This window comes from Rhinolophus sinicus, linkage group LG06, assembly GCF_036562045.2.
Source record: "Rhinolophus sinicus isolate RSC01 linkage group LG06, ASM3656204v1, whole genome shotgun sequence".
In the NCBI taxonomy this organism is placed as follows: Eukaryota; Metazoa; Chordata; class Mammalia; order Chiroptera; family Rhinolophidae; genus Rhinolophus; species Rhinolophus sinicus.
Genome location: NC_133756.1, coordinates 42889901 through 42909531, shown reverse-complemented (window position 1 = coordinate 42909531; position 19631 = coordinate 42889901). Strand labels below are relative to the sequence as shown.

At 33.8% G+C, this 19631-nt stretch overlaps 1 protein-coding gene across 4 annotated transcripts; it reads right to left on the bottom strand.

The window, feature by feature from the left end:
* Positions 1 to 617: 617 nt before the first annotated feature.
* On the bottom strand, positions 618 to 17353 carry IFI44L (interferon induced protein 44 like). 4 transcript variants are annotated; one of them, XR_012497291.1, is made up of 9 exons: positions 17220 to 17353; positions 15097 to 15575; positions 14513 to 14561; positions 13118 to 13313; positions 9864 to 10016; positions 8157 to 8328; positions 2029 to 2129; positions 1549 to 1653; positions 618 to 1386 (listed from the first exon to the last, which is right to left on the bottom strand). XR_012497291.1 is itself a non-coding variant. In XM_019743357.2 (9 exons), exons 2-9 carry the CDS (start codon positions 15563 to 15565, stop codon positions 1370 to 1372), a joined length of 1332 nt encoding a protein of 443 aa, XP_019598916.2. In that variant the 5' UTR covers positions 15566 to 15575; positions 17220 to 17352; the 3' UTR covers positions 618 to 1369. The 4 variants fall into 4 exon arrangements, 3 of the variants coding, with proteins under 3 accessions (XP_019598916.2, XP_019598917.2, XP_074191098.1); XM_019743357.2 differs by having other exon boundaries at positions 1549 to 1723; positions 17220 to 17352; XM_019743358.2 differs by having other exon boundaries at positions 1549 to 1723; positions 15097 to 17340.
* Between the last annotated feature and the right edge of the window lie 2278 nt (positions 17354 to 19631).

The window sequence follows — 19631 nt, the reverse complement described above, 5'->3', positions numbered from 1 at the left end:
ACGAACACATCTTTCTTTTTGGATTTATTTGTATCACTCCCTACATCCATACCATAATCATACTGGCTGATTTTGTTCCCAGTGTCTACTTCTGGCTCTACTCCTCACTATGACAATTCTATTCCTAGATCTTCTTAAAAGATCCTGTCTATCTCTTCCATTGAACCGTGGCTCCTGAACATTCAGTTGAGCACAGCCTCACCTATAGCTGTGCTTTAGAAAATATTCCTTTTTCCATAACTCTAAGGAATTCTTTCCCTTGTAATACCTAGGATTTCTCAAAGAAGACAATAATTCTGATTAAACATAAATTAGATTGCTTTAATATAGATAACTATTGAACCAAAGCATATTCATTTGAAAAAAGTCTAAGAAATTTGGGTAAGAGAGTTAAGAAGGTTTTGGGGGGGAAATCTGAAACCTATCTTCTGGAATTCTTTTTTTCTATAGTAAGAGTCCTTACTTCTGCAGCTGTCCAGAAAATGTTGGAATCATTTGGGAGCATTTGTATAAGACAGACTTCACATTGACTTGTACTAGTAATTTGATTTGATCACTCTGCTTTGGAGATCTGGCTAGGATGGTTTGGAATTCAATTAATGAAAATCAGGCATGAGTTTATTAGAGGAATAAAATTTATTTTTTTTACAGAAATAAGATCTAAGTCCTTAAGAAATATTTGCTCTTTTTAATTAACTTAAATTCATACTTTTATGCAGAGATAAGTGAAACATTCTCCCCCCTTTATTTCCATTTCTTCTCTCCAGCATTCCATTCTTTTCCAGTCTTCCCTTTTATAAGGATAAAATTTTTAAGTACATATTATTCCTCTGGGGAGGTTGGGAGGAATGCAGAATGACAGGTATGCTTGCTCCCTGCCAGACACTGTTAAGTTCTGTGAATACAAAGGTAAGTAAAATCCAAACCTGACTTCTTGAAGAATTCAGTCTATATAGGGAAGCAGATATTTATGTAATCATTTTATAATTTTTATTCAATATGATTTCTACTCATATTAGAGTTTTAAATAAAGTGCTATAGATTACTGGATAAGAAAATAGTAAATTTTGCTGGGGAGGTTTAGGAAGGTGCCACAGAAATTAAATTGTAAATTGTGCAGAAATATGAAGGGTGGTTTGCGGTAGGGCACATCTTAGCCCACCACTGCTCAGGATTGGCCTTGGGCTGGAGGTATGACTGATCCTAGAATTAACCGTCAGTTAGATGCTTTCAGGGACTGAAAGTAAAACGTGAATGAAAGCAGAGTCTCAAGGAGGCTGTCAGCAGAGATTGGCTCTAATTGAGGCATGCTGTTTCAGGTTTGGGCCAACTGGCAGAATCGCAACTGATCTCACATGCAGAGCTTGGATCATCCCAAAATTTCACCTGGAAACAAAACAAAAAACAGTAGAAACAAAATACATATCCTAACATGGCTGTTAGCACTAGAGCAGGCAGATGGGCATTAGCTATCCAACTGAGGTACAGCTTAGGGTTTTTCAAAAAGCACCAGTGCTTAATGAGAGGAGCAGAAAGAGGCTAGATTACCTGTTTCCTCAAGAGGCAAGTCCTCTAAAGAATTATCTGCAGCTCGTAACATCTGCCTCAGCACAGAGAGGATCAGAATGTCTTTTACAGGGTCCGGCTCCCACACTGAAGCATAATTTTCAACCATCAAGATATTAGAAATGGGAATGTTTAGCATTTTGTGGACATTGGTTACCTGTGGAAAAATTAATTTAATAAATATAAGTTTTATATCTGAAATTTGACTGAATTTAAGTACAATTCAAGAAAGAAACCAAAAAAAACAATGGCTTGATAAATTATCTTCAGAATATAATTATAATTCAGATAATTAGTTTTAAAATAGGGTATAAACTTGAGTTAACCAGGCAATTGATCCATTTTTTATTTACCTATGAATATGTAGTGTGAGTGTCGCGCACGCACACACACACACACACACACACACACACAATATAGCACTATTTCAATAATAACTGGTTTACAAACAGTATTCTTTACCTGGCTTTGAGAAGTCATAGATTTTTTCATGTTTAAAAAGTTGTCTTGAAGAACATCATGGTAATTTTTCACTTTAGTAAGCAAGACTACTTGTGCTATACCTGTATCAAGTAGATAAATCAGTTATTTTATATCGCAATCAGCATTGTGTCAACAAGGTAAATAAATATGTACAAAAGCAGTACTTTGTAGGATGGTTTTAAGATTTGGAGAATGAAATATCCCCAATACATCTCAATATGGTACATGAAGTCCTTCTCTCCAGAGAAATTATCTTTGTCTTCCAACATGAGCGATCATTTCTAAATGCAACTAAATGCACACTAAGTTGTAATCATCTACTATTCCCTTCAAATAGCATATTTTAAAGTGGCCAGGTGGGGAAAAGGTGGTTGCTGGATCTTGTGAATGAAAAAGAGCCCGAAGAAAGAAAGTGAACGTTGTGTGTGAGCATTTATAAAAGCAAAGTGCACTGTTTTCACACTTCTAAGGACCTCTTGGCTTCTCCCTCAAACCACAGAGATGAAATGAGTAAATCACACTGGGCTTCTAACCTAATCAAAGTTCTGCTTTACCAACAACTGCTTCCCTAGGAAAAAAAATATTATAAAATTGAGATGTCCAAGATGCCCCTGAAACTCCTGTACCAGAGTTTTTAGAATTTCCTCCTTACTTAAGTCTTGTGTTTGTGATTTCTATTACTCAATGATTGCCTTTACTGTCTTCTCTCTATTCAAGTCCCAGATGAGTAACTAGCAAAGCTGGCCAATTATTAATACAACCTGGCCTCCTCCTGTAGAGGGCAGGACTCAATTGACACATATAATTTTTTTCCCAACTTCTATTACAATGCAATTCTTCTCTTTCCAAATTAAGGCAGTATTTTCTTAGAAGTGCTAAAATCAACACAATTAGATGTTTTAAGCATTGTCACCTAGCATGGTATGCAGTTGTATGTCCTTAAAAAACTCATTTCAAATCTGAGTACTTCTGAAACCCAGTCTTAGCCCAAATCCACCATAATTTTAGAGCTGTTAAATGCTTATATTTGCTTATGTTCTTACATTGAGCATATATAATGTTTATTACCATCTTTAGATAAAGAATTTATTGTGCCCATTTTATAGAAGAGGAGACTAAAATTCAGTGCACTTAAGTTAACTTTTTGAACATCAAAAGTTATGACTATTAAAAAATCCAGGTTTACTTAGCCACTAAGACTATGCTCTATACTTTAAAATATACATGCTGTTTTTCAGAACTTTAATATAAGTGATTGTTCTATTGATATACTAAACAATGAGGCTCTAGAGTATAAATGCCCAAAGAGGTCTTTATACTAAAACTTTTTGGAAGCTTAGTAGGAGAACTTCCATCCAGTTCAGGACCAAATAGAGGAGATATACTATTCTTCCTGCTAAGTACAGCTAAAAAACACTGGACATTATATATAAATCAAATGTAAAAACTGAAAGGTAAGGAAAAGAAGGCAGTCTTGCTAGGGACCTTAGAACCCAAGGAACAATGTGGTGGTAAGTTCTCTAAGTTTTCCTTCTATTTCATATATCCCATATTAGCTGCTGGAGAAGCCTACAACTAGTAAATGATAGTTGAAGTTGCAAAGAAAAGAAAAATAGGGAAAGGAAAAGAAGGGACGGGAAGGGAAGGAAAGGCAAGGAAAGGGAAGGGAAAGGAAATCTGTTCTCTCTAGGCAAAGCACGAGGAAAGGCACAGCCTCGCAAGACAGAAAACTTTCGGACAATAGCTATACTATCTCAGTCAAACACCACAGAAATAACCTCAGTCCCACCCACAGGACGCATTTCTTCCCTTTTCCAAGTACTATCCCCTACCAGGGTAGTATCATAGAGGAAGAGCAAGGAGGGAGCAATGGCTTTTATACTTGCGGTGTGCTAGGTCCCCCTTTATGGTGTTAGTGGAGGATACTTAGGAATCCCAGACTTCTACTCAAATGCAATAATAAGGTGGACCTCTCCCTCTCTACAAGTGACAGAGGGGGCCAAGTGAGAAACTGAAATTATAACCATCATCCACCAAGCCTAAGGAGACTCCTAGCCCCCTCAATAACAAAGTGCTCTCCCCTGCCCCGCAAAAGGTATCAAACAAAGCCTAGTGGGGAACCTGTACTTACACTCCTGTCAGCACCGTGTCAGAAGAGCTGTGCTAAAACACAACATTTAAATAAGATCCAGAGTTACATACTATAATACCCAAAATATCCAAGATATAATCAGGAATAACTTGTCATACCATAAACCAAGAAAAATCTAATCTAATTGACATTTGCAGAACATTCCCCCAAATATCAGCAGCACACACATTATTTTCAAGCACACATGTAACACTTATCAAGATATATTATATCTTGAACCATAAATCAAACTTCAAACAATTTTAAAGAATTTAAACCAGACAGAGTATGTCTTTTGACCACAGTGGAACCAATCTAGGAGTCAGTAACAGGATGGTAACAGGAAAAACTCCAAGAATTTGAAAGCTAAACAATGTACTTTAAATAATTCATAAGTCAAGAGGAAGTCTCAAGAAAAATAAAAATATATATTAAATTGGATGATAATGAAAATATATCAACATTTGTGGGACATAACTAAAGCAGTGCTGACAAGGAAATATGTAGCACTCAATATTTATAACTGAAAAGAGGAAAAGGCCAAAGTCAATCATCTAAGTTCCTACTTCAAGAAACTAGAAAAAAAGAAGAGCAAATTATACCCAAATCAAGAGGATGAAAGAAATCACAAAGAGCAGAAATCAATAAATAAATTGAAAACAAACAAACCAAAATTAAAATATCAATGAAACAAAAACATGGTTCCTTGAAAAGATCAATAAAATTGACAAACCTCTTTCTGGAGGTTGACAAAAAAATGGACAAAAAAAACTAAAATTAAAAGAGAAGACACAAATCACCATAACCAGGAAGGACAAGGATATACCTACAGACCCCACAGACGTACAAAGAATAATGCTATGAACAATTCTACACACATAAATTTGACAACTTATATAAAATAGATTAAAACTACAAACTACCACAACTCACCTAATGTGAAATAGATCATTTTATTATAATAGATTTACAACTATTTTAAAATTGAATTCCTTGTTTTAAAATTTCCTGAAAAAGAAATCTCCAGGCCCAGATGGTTTCATTGGAGAATGCTACCAAACATTTAAAGAGAAATTAACACCAATCCAACACAATTTCTTCCAGAAAATAGAAGGACACTTCCCAACTCATTTTATGAGGTATTACCCTGATACCAAAACCTGACAAAGAATTAAAACTACAGACCAATATCTCGCATTAATATAGATGCAAAAATTCTTAATAAATTATCTAATAAGATTCATCAATATATAAAATAATTGTACACTATGAATACATGGTTTTTCTTCTAAGGAGACAAGGTTGACTCAAGATTCAAAATCAGTCAATGTAATCCACTATATTAACAGGCTAGATGGGGGGGGAATCCCATTATTATATCAATCTATGGAAAAAACTATTTAACAAAATTTAGCACCTATTCATGATAAAAAAAAAGAAATAAAGAACTCACAGAGAACTAAAAATAAAGAACTTCCCCAATTTGATAAATAATACATTTTATATGTATATAAAATGTATACATATTATATATATATATATATAAAATGTGTGTGTGTATATATATATAATATTTATATATATACATACATATTATATATATATATATATATTTTATATATATATATAAACATAGCTGACATCACAATGGTGAAACATTGAATACTTTCCAACTAAGATCAGAAATAAGACAAGGGTGTCTGCTCTCATCACTATTTTTCAACACAGTATTAGAAGTCCTAACCAGGGCAATAAGACAAGAAAAGAAAATAAAGGTCATATGCATTAGAAAAAAATAAATAAAATTGTGCCTATTTGAGATGGCATGAAAATCCCAAGGAATCAACAAAAAAAATTTTCTAGAACTAATAAGAATCCAGCAAGGTCACAGGAAACAAGATCTATATACAAAATTCTATCGCATGTGAAAACCAAAATTACAAATAATGCCATAAATGCATTCAAAAAAATTAAATAGTTAGATGTTGATCTAATTAAAAAACATAGAGGATTTGGATGTTGAAAACCTCAGAGCACTGATGAAAGAAATCAAAGATCTAAATAAATAGAGACAGACTATGCGCATGGATTGGAAGTTTCAACAGAAAAATGTCAATTCTCCCAAAATTGATATACAGGTTTAATGTAATTGTTATCAATATTCCATCGAGATTTTTTATAGAAATAAACAAAGTAATTCTAAAATTCCCATGGAAATGCAAAGGAACTTAAACAATTTTGACAAATAAGAATGAAGTATGAGGAATCACTTTTATCCAATTTATGGCCTACTATATTATTATATAGTTACAATAACAGACTGTGTAGTGTTGGTGAAAGAATAAACACATAGATCAATGAAACAGAATAGCGAACCCAGAAACAGATGCACACAAATAAGGACAACTGATATTCGACAATGGACTAAAAGCAATTCAACGGAGAAATGATAGTCTTTTCAACAAATGGTTCTGGAGCAATTGGATGTCCATAAACAAAAATAGTATAATAAAGTAAACCTCACATCTTATATAAAAGTTAATTAAAAATGGGTAATAATCCAAATGTAAAGCATAAGACTATAAAACTTTTAAAAGAAAACAGAAAAATTTGGGGGAATCTAAAGATCGTTGAAGAGTTTTTAGGCACAAAATGAAAAGCATGATCCTTAAAAGAAAAAAATGGTAAATTGGAGTTTGCCAAAATTTTAAAATTTTTGTTTTGTGAAAACCTCAGTTAAAACAATGAAAAGACAACTATGCACTGGAAGAAACCATTGGCAAGTAATGTATCAGACAACTGACTCAAATCCAGAATTTTTATATCTCTTCAAACTCAACAGGAAAAAAAAAACAAAACAGCCTAATCAGAAAACAGACCAAATATGTGGACTGTTTCACTGAAGAAGACATACAGAAGCAAATAAGCACATGAAAAGATGTTCAATGTAATTAGACATTAGGGCAATGTAAATTAAGACCACGATGAGCAATCTCTACAAACCTATTAAAAGAGTTAAAATGTTTATATATAGCACCAATGCCAAATACTACCAAGAATGCAGAGAAACTGAATCTCTCATATAATGCTTATAGGAATATAAAATATCCAGTTGTTCTAAAGAGTAGTTCAGTGATTTCTTAAAAATAATTACACATATACTTACCGTAAGACCCAGCAATCACACTGCTGAGGAATTATCCCAGATGAATGAAAACTAATGTCTACACAAAAACCTGTACACACTAATGTTCATAGGAGCTTTATTTTCAATGGCCAGAAACAAAAAGCAATCAAAATGTCCTTTGATAGAGAATGGTTAAACAAACTGTAGTATATCTATACCAAGCAATATTACTAAACAATAAAAAGGAATGAACAATAGGTACAACTTCAATAGACCTCACAAAATATGAGTCTTAGTGAAAAAACCCATTGTCAAAAGGTGACATACTATGTGATTCCATTTATATAACATCCTTAAAATGACAAAATTACAGAGATAGAGAAGAGATTAGCAGTTGCCAAGAATTAGGGTTGGTGGGAAATTAGAGGTACCATAGGGAGATTTTTGTGGTGATGGAATAGTTCTGTATCTTGATTATAGTGATGGTTACATGAATCTACACATGTGATAAAATGACAAAGCCATACACACAAATTATAACAGTGTCAATTTCCTGGTTTTGATTTTCCTGGTCTAGTCACATAATGTGGGGCGGTGACTCCCCTATCAAGCCATAGAAAAATTATACATGACAAAAAATTATGGCCATTCTAGTCTTGAAGGACTGAAAACTAGGATGTAGGGCTTTTCATTCAGTCAGCCTATGCTCTCTGCCTGCTGTTTCCACCAACCAACCCAGGGCTTAGGAAATTGGATGAAGGGTATATTGGGACCTTTCAGAACTCTTTGCGACTTCCTATGAAGCTCTAATTATTTCAAGATAAAAAAAATTAGATGAGTGAGACTCACCACAGTTTAATACTTCTTTCTGAACTTGTTTGAAATTTGCCACCATTTTAGAGGACAGATCATTGATAGAGTTGATATCTAAGACATAAGCCACACAGTGAATCCTGTCCTTCAGTGATGGAGAGATGATGAAGTTAGGATGTCTGGGTGTAATTGGTTGTTTGGGATTAAACTGTGATAGAAACATAAGGTAACATTTAGACAATCTCTGCTCAATTCTTTGAGACACAATTCATGCTTCAAACACTAGCACCACTAACGTCCAACCCGAAATTTTCCCTCCTCCCAGCTACTCCTTCCTCAGATTAATCAGTGGTATCCCTCCTATACTTTCCCTCCACTTTGAACATAGCACCGTCATGTTGGTGTTGTTTTGTTTTGTTTTGTTTTAGATAAAAACCACTTCATTGCTTTGGTAAAAATTATAATTATCCATAATTTACATTATCCATAATGGTAATATTTTAGGAAAATACAGCCTTTTTTTTGAAGTTAACTTAAAATCCCAGTCTCCAGAAAAAGCTGCCATTACCATTGTTACACATCAATTAAGACTCCTCTCTAAGCATTTTGCATACATAAATGAACAAATGGATAGGAGAAAAGGAGAGAGAAAAATATATTGAAAATGTCATTTAAACTAGAATACTATAATTTCTTTTAATTTTACAAAAGAAAAAGAAACTAAAGTAAAACAGAAGAAATACCAAATTTCAAGTTAATATTGTCTTGCTATAAGACAATAATCTTTTTAGGATTAGGAAAATAGATTACAAAACATAGCAAAAGACTGGATTCATTATTTTTTTTAACTATATGTTTCAGTGTTGGGCTGAATTGATTGACTCTCTGCTGTGAAAAATGAAGATATTAGTATGCCCATGATTTCTCCCATCTTTCTGCTTTGTTCCTCCTCCCTGTATCTTCATGTCTTTTTAAATTGTCAGCTCTGTGAGAATAAGAATTATGTTCTTGTTCAACTGTGTGTTTCTAGTAACTAGCGTACTGTCTGACACAAATTATGTTTTTAATAAATGATCTTTAAATAAATTAGTACATAGTTAAGTTTTCCAATCAAGGACAATTGAGAGGCAAAGAAAGTTACTGTTTAGAAATTGAAGTTGACTATATTTCACTCAGTATCTAAAAGAAAGGTGATAATAATGGTTAACTTTTTGAGAATTTAGAATACATCACCTCATTTAATCTTCTCAGCAACCCTGTGAGATATGACTTTCCTATGAATACGAGTACACATCTAATTAGTGGGAGAGCCAACCCTTGGATCTAGGTATGTAAATAGTATTTAAGTAATGAAGCCTAAGTATTTATAGTATAACATCACACTTCAACAAAAAATGTTCCAATGTTTTGTCTAAGTGATCAAAAAAGTGTAAGAGATTGAATTACTACTTCTCTATTATTTTACATCATAGTAAAGAGTGATATAAACACAACCTCCTCCCGACCTTTTCCTGGAAACTGTATGAGTAGAATCCTGCTTTTTGGCTGTATTAATGCTATAGAGGAGAAGAGCTGTTACTACTCTACTATACTTACAAGAGTACTTAACTCATTTAAAGCACAGTAGTGTTGCTTGATGTTGAAACCACAGTATGATAGTTGAACCTACTTTATGGAGTAAAAATTCAACAAAAAGCATAATACAAGTTATTTGAAATGTTTTGGAGATTAAAGAATTCTTACCTGATATCTGTCTGGCATGCAGCCTTTTAAGATATGGGGTATGTCACCCATACACAATCCTACTCCGTCTTTCTCATCTAGCCCCATGGAATCACATAGCATAAATGGCAGAGATTTGCCCTCTTTTCCATCTTTAATAGAATATATTCTGTACTGTAAAAAATATATATATGTCAAGTGTAAACTTGCATTCTTCAACTAGCATTCAAGACATGACAATAGGAAGACCGGAGATCAATATTTTGACACTGTTGTCCTCAAACATTTTGGTCTTAGTATCACCTTAGACTCTTAAAAATTATTGATGATCCCAGAGATATGGGTTATCTCTATTGATATTTAACATACTGGAAATTAAAACTGAAATAATTTTAAATGTTTGTCATTTTAAAATGCAATTATGAATCTATTACATATTAAGCTAAATAAGATTTCCATGAAAAAAACAAAATTACTTTCCAAAAACATTATAGAAAAAGGGGGATTGATTTACTTTTGCCATTCTCTTTAATGCCTGGATTAATAGAAGATAGCTGGATTCTCAAATCTGCCACTGCATTCAATCTGTTATGATATATCCTTTTAGTCAAAGTATACTCACATAAAGCAAATCTGGCTTCACACACATAAATGTAGTAGGAAACGGAGAAAGTATTTAACAGCTTTCAGAGAATTGTAGATATTCCTCATTAATAATACATCAAAGCTCAACAGTGATAATTTCCAAAAGGCTGGCTGCAACGTGGAATCTATGACATTTTCATACTGTTACATTAAATTCATTGTATATCTTATACTTTGAATATATCTTTTATCCACACATGATTTTGTAACCTGATGCATTGCCTATTTGAAAATATTGGTTCACTGGCTTATCTAATCTTCTAAATAGTGGCACATTTTATTGTATCATATTAAACCATAATATTTGTTAATACTACCATTAATCTCATCAGATAAGTATTGGAAAGCTATCAAGCTCAGAGTGGTACATACAAGTTTCTTAAAGTTATTATATTTTCTTAACAGCTCAAATGTTAATATTATCATTAGCAACGTGCAATGCTGGTTGTTTTTGTTGGGGTGATCGGTTTACTTTGTACATTTCCAAAAAAAAATGTCTACCAAATATCTAAGTTTGAATAAGCAAGTCTGTCAGTTGTATTTTCATTTAAAATTATGTTACTTGAGAAAAGTCCAGCTCACAATGCAATCACATCAGTGCCTTTGCTCAACAACCACCATGCTTTGATATGCATTAGAAGCACTTTATATACACTTACCATTTCATCACATGAAATATGGCGATGATGTGTACTTAAAAGTTAAGTTTAAATAAAATCAGTAATTGTTACTGATTCAATTAGGAAAATTTTATTCTTATGTGAAACTGGCATTTTGTTTGTGTTTACTGCAAGCTCAGTGGTAGGGAAGAATATAGTGACCACTAGTAGTGTTTTGTGCCATTGCTTGATTAGTACTAAGGTGTCGATAGACAAAACTAAATTTGTATGATCAGGTCAAATGTCAGTCCACTAGAAAAGGCAAAAAGCATCTTAGTTTTATTATAAAAAGAGCTTTGAACTCACAGATCCCCTAAAAGGGTCTCAGAGATCCCCAGGGTTCCACAAACCTCATTTGGAGACACGCTACCTTAAGACACCAGACGACACTTTAATCAATTTTCCCATTCCAAACCAGGAAGTTTAAAACCCCTCTATGACCTACTGGAATCTGTGATGGAGTCAAAAACTCCCACTGGTCCATAAAATGCCTAAGAGTGATCCCATTGGAGATTTTTATCTAAATGAATGGGACTGCCTCAATATGAAAGAAATTACACAAAGCATTCGAGCTACATACTTAAATACATTTATATTTTAAGGTCAGTATACTCATTCATGGTTTCATTGACTATTAATTTGTTTCCTTGATTTTATTGGCAACTTCAATTCTTCAAAAAGAAGGGTCTCTGAACAACAAAATATTCTGCTTCCCTCACAAATATTCTGTCCTATATTTCTTCAGTTTACATAGTATCTGCATTTCATTTAGAGTTCAGGATCTACATTTTATCTTAAAGCAATGCCTTTGGAATTTTCAACAGAAAGAGAAGGGAGAGAAATTCTATCCTGATTGAGTACCTCTATTACAGCATCTATTAAACTGAATGGCATTTATTTGTTTATTACTTACATGGGTCTCTGAGATCCCTTAGCAAAGGGACCAAGTATTATTTGTATTTAGGTCACCATTGCCAGCACAATATTTAGCAAATAGAAATATTTCAATCAATGATGAACGTATTGAATTGCCATTGTAGCATCTTGCCTTGGCTTCTAAGACTAGGTTGAAACATTAAAATAAAGCCACTCAAGTGGATACCATCTGGACAACATCAAAAACAAGATGTGATTTTTGAAAGTCCTAAAAAAAATGCTTTTAGTTATTGAATGAGACACAAGACTAAAATGAACCATTACTGTTTTATGCTAAATTTTGCACAGATGATATACAGCATAGTACTAAGAACAATATTAGGTTGTAGCAATTACAGATAAACATAGCTTGATTATGAAATTTTCCATTTTTTCATTATTTTTTGTTTGTATGATAACATTTTGACAAGCATAGAATGGCAGTTTCTAGATTCATATTGCATCATAATTTATAAATCTTTAGATTAACAGTTTAAAAATAGTATTAGTACTTATTTCCTTAAATATATTTGTTTACCAATAAGATAATGTTTGTAGGAGCTTTTACAGATTTATCCTGTGAAGGTTCAACCCCACCCCAAGTGAATACCAATTTCGCTGTTCATTAACATTTCTTATAGAATGGTCTACATGATGGAAAATTATTATAGTATAGTAAAATAATTCTCATTATTTTATTATAGAAAGGAAATCATTTCAATCCAGATAAAACCATATGGGACATGAGTAAAAAAAATACATCAAATATAAAGAATGAAGATTTCCACAAAGTTTTTAAAATTGTGGTGTTTTTTTTTTCAAGTACTAAAAACCGTTCTTCATATAACTACTTCCTGTATCCATAAAAATGGAAAGGCTGTCTGTATGATAACTCCATGGAGGCAATTCTCATTCAATTTTTACTCCTCTTTTACATTTGATTTAGCACTTAATTGTTTGAAGATTAAGAAGTTACTGTTTTGAGAGAAAATGACAAATTAACAAACCAATAATTGTAATCTATAAAAATTCTCAGGAAATCCTGAAATAACTTACCATTTCAGTAATACTGGTGACATCAGACCCTACTGTGGCTTGGCGAGTCACATGGCCTTGGAAAATAGACTTCACTGAATTGAAAAAACTGGACTTTCCAGACCCAACTGGACCCAGCAGAAGAATACGAATTTCTGAAACCAAGTCCGCATAGGGTTTGTAGGCTCTGAGGTCTGCTAGGAGCATATTTCTGTACCTGTTAAAATGCAATCATTAAATACAACAAACTTCCATAAAGATTAGCACAATTCTTCTGAAGCTTCTTTACTCCAATTTTAAAAGTATGTTTTAATTCCTTAGTTATTATTTTTATATTAACATCTACATCATATGATTTGAAATGATCTAAGATTATGTACTTTGTGCTTGAAGAAAACAATGCATTAGTCTATATCTGACTAAAGTTAAAAACTAACCAGCAACTAAATCACTGTCAAACTATTAGCCTTAAGCCACATAAATCTAATGAAAATATCAACAACACTGAAACAAATTCTTATTTTCAGTAATAATATTATATTAAGAAGAAATAAAAATAAAATATGTGCTCCTGGCAGCCACTCCCACCAGAATACAATTATACATGACCCTGCATTTGAAACTATTAATATTTGTTTTTCCGGTTAGTGAACGTATTTGCATAAAGCATTTCTTATCTATGGCATGGCCATTCTTGATATGGCCATCGGAGCAGTGTTGTTGATGGGTAGTTAAACTTATTGCAAGGTGAAAAATGGTTGTTTGCTTTGTCCTTGCCATGGTGTTATAAGAAAGTGCCTTTTCTTTCAACATTATTTCAATATTAATTCTTTCAACATGAATATATTCTACTTATTTTGCTTCTTTGTATATAATTTGCCTTGGATTTATTACGCATGGTTTATTTAGTTATGTGTTCTCATGTATTATCAGGAGCAAATTTGGTAAGTACATGTCAACAACCTACAAATGTTTTATAACAAGAATATACTACACTATTTTCTAAAATAAATAAATAAATAATTCATACACAATGCAGGTATTTACCTATCAATTGGGGAAAGGAAGCTTTGTTTTGAAAATTTACTGAAGGTCTCCAAAAAACTTTATTCTCAAGGAAAGGATTCAGAGGTATTATCTAAAATAGTCATCTAGACTCTGTCTGGGAAACTTTGAATATAACAGGCCCCAATTAAAACCTGAAGTCAAATTGTCATCAGGTGGATTTTTAAAGTATCACAGTTGGTAGTGTTTTGTTTTTGCTGTTCTAAATTGCCTTGAACATATTACATTAGTAACATTATAATTCAGTTTTATCATTCCAAGTGATTTTTATCTTAGTATATCATTGTCAATGCCATTTATACAATTGATCTAAATGAAATAAGTTATAGATAGTCCAAGAACCTAACTTACTCTGTGGCTCCTGTTATCCTGCTAACATAGTTGGCCTTATTTGCAATTCCTGTAGGAAATAAACATAGCACAATAATTTTTTAATCCTCTTTACTTCCCTTTTAAAAGTCTGGTTAAATGTGGCCAAGTCTAACTTCTAAATAGGGCACTAAGTGTGCTTGCATAACCTAGGGCTGAGCTAGCCAGTTAAGTGTTAGGGTTGGTAGCATAGTGAGGAAAAGAGGAGAAACTATTTTCTCAACACATTAATTCACTCTGGAAACTCTCACATAACTACGCCTAGAGGTCCTAGGACTGACCCAAAAGGGATCAGGTGTCAAAAATAGACCTTCTCTGATAGTGAGATCTCTTTTGTCCTCTTCCTCCTCTCCTTCCTCCCTTCATCTCCATCTCACCCCTTAAGCTTCTCAACTTACACCTATACTTTCCAGCTTCCCAGGTTTCATTTTGAAGTTTATGAAAGAGAAATGTGGTGACATAAAATTTGTTTGTTCCTGTCATTTTTATTTCTGTTTCTACATCAATTATGACTTATCAAACACAAAGACAAGAATGAGAATGTAGGATTATGTAATTCAACAAACCTTCAACTCGAAAGACTTCACATTCCCTATATGAAATGGCACGATAACCTGTCATTCCTAATTCTGTTCTTAACGAACCAAGTATCCTCACGTCGCATTTCTTTGGAGCTAAAGCGAACCATTCCTCACAATTAGAGGACTGAAATGCCAGTTCTTCATCAGTAATTTTCAGTGATGTATTTAAAAATGCAGTTGTTTTATTATTTTGCAATGAAAAAAAGAAGGAAGAATTTTTCTTTCTAATATCTTGATCTATTTTTGGATAATGCTCAAGTAAAAAGGCTCCAAAAATATTGTCCCTAGAGTAAATCACTGTTATAGTGGATCCCTGACAACTGCACCTAGCAAGCATATCTGTCATGCTACGTCCATGGACACTAGACTGATAAAGAAGACTCAAGGAAACATTTCCAAGCAGCTTTTGCAGACTTTTTTCCTCATTCCATGTCAATCTGGTTGTCACTGCCATTGTTTTGTATCTAATAGAAAAAGAAATAATAGGTTAAGAGACAAGTACAGTGTAGTGATTTAAAGTACAGATTTCTGCTTCTAGTTCCAGTGAGTTGTTTTTTACTCTGATCCAATTAAAACATGTTATTTGGATTATAAGGCAATAGAAATGTAACAATAATAGGTAGATATGAAAAAAGATAATTTGGAAATTAAAAATAATTTAATTATTTTAAGTCAGTAGAAAAACTACAGATTAGATAAAGAATATTTTTAAAAAATGAGTCAGAATAGGGATCAGTAAACTTTTTCTTAATGATGGATAGTAAATATTTTAGGCTTTATGTCTCTCCCGGATTACTCAACTTTGCTAATGTAATACAAAAGCAGTCATAGACAATATATAGACACATGGACATGATTGTGTTCCAATAAAACTTTCTTTACAAAAACTATGGCATACAGGCCATAGTTTGCCAACCCATGAATTGAAAGATAGAAATGAGGAATTTATACAGAAAACAGCCCACAAAGAAAGAAACTGAAATATGAAAAGTGTTAACAGATATGGAGGTCCTAGCATGGCAGAATAGACCATTAGCCATCATGCCAATTCTTTCAGTAAAAAAAACTAGAAATGTGGGATAAACTGCAAAACACATATATTTGAAAGCATTGGGGAGCTAACAAAGCAGTGAAGAATTATGTTATTGGCTAAGATTTGGAAAAGAAGTGAATACAGAGGTAAGGTTGGCATTTGGGAGTACATTTCCCTCAGGTGCATCTATCAACTTTAGAAGTACCCGAGATGCTGAGAAATTAACCAAAATGTTTGCTAAACTCATAGAGATAGGGAAATATGGCACAACAAGCAAGGAAGATGCTTGGCAACTCTCCCCAGGCTGTGGGTTAAGATTCTGAAAAGCCACAGGGAAGAAATGAGGGTGGGTGGATTGGAAGAAAACAGACTTCTTGTGACCTCAATCTGAGTGGGTTAAGATAAATGAAAATTACCAGTGCCTCTAGCTGCATGATAGATGCAAAATAAATCTTGCCTAGATGAAGAGAACATTTCTATCTTCAAACTATCTCAACAATGTTTTTTTTAATATTCAATGCTTTACACTGATGATAAATACAGGAGAGCAAATACAACAACATGATAGAAAACCAAGAGGACAAAAAAACAAACAGAAAATAGAAATAAACCCATACTGATATTGGAGTTACTCACACATATTTTTAAATACCTATGCTTGGTTTGTTCAAATAACTAAAAGATAAGATCGAAAGGTTGACATTAAAAATGGAAAAAATAAAAAAGACAAAAATATATTCTGGACTTAAAAATCTATATATCTGAAATTTAAAAGTTCAGGTTAACTGCAGGTTAAACACACTTGAAGGAAGAATTAGTCAGAAAAAAATACATCCAACTGAAGCAATAAGACAAAATAAAAATCTGACACAAATATATTGAGATTACACTACAGTCATTTATTCTCTATAGTTCCCTGTGCTTGAAATTTTCATTAAGAAGCAAAACAAATGAAAGACAAAAATATGATCATTAGCAGCAATTTCATTCTGAAACTCTTTTTTTCAATAAAAGGAAAACAGGCCATTTTCTTCACACACAGTTAGGAAACATTGGATGGCAGGAAGTCACTTACCTGTTTTTAAGAGTTGGATCGGGCTTAATTGTAGTTATTAGCTGCTCTGTCTGATTTATGGAGCAGCCACAGTTTGGAGACAGAAGGTTCTGCTAATATCCCTGGCTTCTCTCTGAAAGAAAGGAAAGTGAAAGTCAAAGCAGCAACCAATCAGCTAGCAGCATGCCAGCTCCCCTTAAGTTTCTATTTCCCTGCCGGAAAGAAAGAGACAGAGAAAAGAAACAAAACCAAATATGATTCTTTGTGAGCACATGAAAATGATCTTTGGTTCCCTGTATAGCCCGCATATAGGCATGCATGAAATGGCAATTACTCATAAAAAAATTGCAATAAAACTAATAGCTAACATTTCTGGTACATTAACTATGTACTTGACACTGCAACTACATGCATTTTCATAGTTTCTCCTCAAAACAATATTATACAATAAACACTATTAGTATCCCTATTTCTCAAAGTAGAAAAATGAAATTTAAGGACATGAAGTGACTTTGCCCAAAGTAATTCAGCTAACAGAGTGGTGAAGCTGGCTGGTATTCAAAGCCAAGTCTTTTTTGCATTGGAACAAACAGATGAAGACTCAGCTTTTCCTGAATTCATTCAGAAGGCACTGCACAGCTCTTTTCCCATTTATACATCCATTCATTCAACACTGTCTTAGACCCTGGGGAAGGAGAATGCTGAGTAAGATAAAAATAGTGCCCTCAACAAGTATGCTGTCTACTCAGGGACACATTCAGGTACACAGACAATTTTATTAGTGATAATGGAGAAAATAAAATGGAATAAGCATTGCTAAGCGAGTCACTTAAAATAGAGTCGGGAGGCTATCAAGGAAGTGGAGCCTATGCACACTTCCTGCCTCAGTGCTCAGAGCTGCTATTAAGTTGCTAACCTGTTGCTAAACTCAGCCCAAGACTGAACCATAAACATCCTGGAGCAACAACTATTGCATGGACACATATGAACTTGACCATCTCCTTGCAGTTTTTGCCTTCCTCATTTGCACATTGTAACAAACCAATCCCTGTTAACCTAGCCAGCAATCCTTCATTTGCATGGAGGACCCAGGTGGGAACTGTACTTGTGACTTTTGCCTATATAAACCTTGCCTTTCTTATTCTTTTCAGAGCACAATTTAAGCTGCTACTTAATCTGTTGCTCCAGGGTTACAACCCCAGTGTGCTAAGTGCTATAAGAGGAGTAAGAACAAGATTCCCAAGGAACCAGAACGGTGTCCTCACCCAATCTTAGGGCATTCATAAAAGCCTTACTAGCAAATCAGAGTTTAAACTGAGACATGAAGTACAGGAGAAAGAGAAGGAAGAGAGAGCATGGTGTCATCAGGGACCTTGAAGTACTCTGGTCTAGCTGGAATAGAGGGACAGTATCAGATTGGTAAGCAATGAGGCTAGAGGTGAATAGGGTCTTAAAAACTCTTCAAGTTAGATTTTATCATGAAGACAATGCTAAAACTCAAAAAACATGAAAATGTCATGATCAAAATTTAATACCTTAGAAAGAATATACTAGTTTTTTCTTGACTTATAACAAATACCGTAAAGATAGAGGCTTTAAAACATCTCCTATTTATTGTCACACAGTTTCCATGGATCAGGAGACCAGCATGGCTCAACTGGATTTTTCCCTCAGGATCTCTCACTCAAGGTGTTGGCCAGCTATGGTCTCATCTTCCTCTGGGAAAGACTCTGATTCCAAGCTTATTCATGTTACTGGCAGAATTCAGTTCCTTGCAAGTATAAGACTGAGGTCCCCTTTTCTTTGCTGGCAGCCAACCTGAGGCCAATCTCAGTTCATAGAGGTTGCTGCCAGTTCTTTCTCAATGGCCTTCTCACTCACCCGAGGCTTCCACAACCTAGCAACAACAGAATGCTTCAAGGCCAATAGCAGAATCTCCCCATGCCAAATCTTCATGCTTTGAGTCTCTCCCTTCAGGAAAAGCCCTTTTCATTTTAGTGCTCACCTAATTCAATCAACTCCACTAAAGATCATCTCTTTTTTAAAAGCCAGCAATCATCAAAGTGATATCCCATCATTTTCAAGGGAAGGGAGTTATATAAGGATGTAGGGGGGCAATCATAGATTTCTGACTATCACAAAGGACTAGGATCCAACAAATCAGTTTTTATCCTTTCACAGTTAGTTAGTTAGTTAGTTAATTAGCTAGTTAGTAATTCATCCATTCTTCCTTTCTTTTAATAAAAAATTTATTGAGCACCTGTGTACCACTCTGTGGATATAAACAGATATAAACTCTGCTTTCATGAAACCAACCTGGAGGGACATCAGGTGAGGCAATGCCTGCACTTAAGAATATGGTGAGGTGCGATAAAGAATTTAAGACACACACATAATAATCTTTTGGTTATTTAAAAAATATTTTTAGTTATT

Excerpts from the sequence above, each read along its gene's own strand:
- IFI44L (XM_019743357.2), bottom strand. The coding sequence starts at position 15,565 with ATGGCAGTGACAACCAGATTGACATGGAATGAGGAAAAAAGTCTGCAA. Across the intron at positions 14,562-15,096 it reads TGAAGTCTTTCGAGTTGAAG|GAATTGCAAATAAGGCCAAC; the intron begins GTTTGTTGAATT and ends TATTTCCTACAG. Across the intron at positions 13,314-14,512 it reads AGGATAACAGGAGCCACAGA|GTACAGAAATATGCTCCTAG; the intron begins GTAAGTTAGGTT and ends GCATTTTAACAG.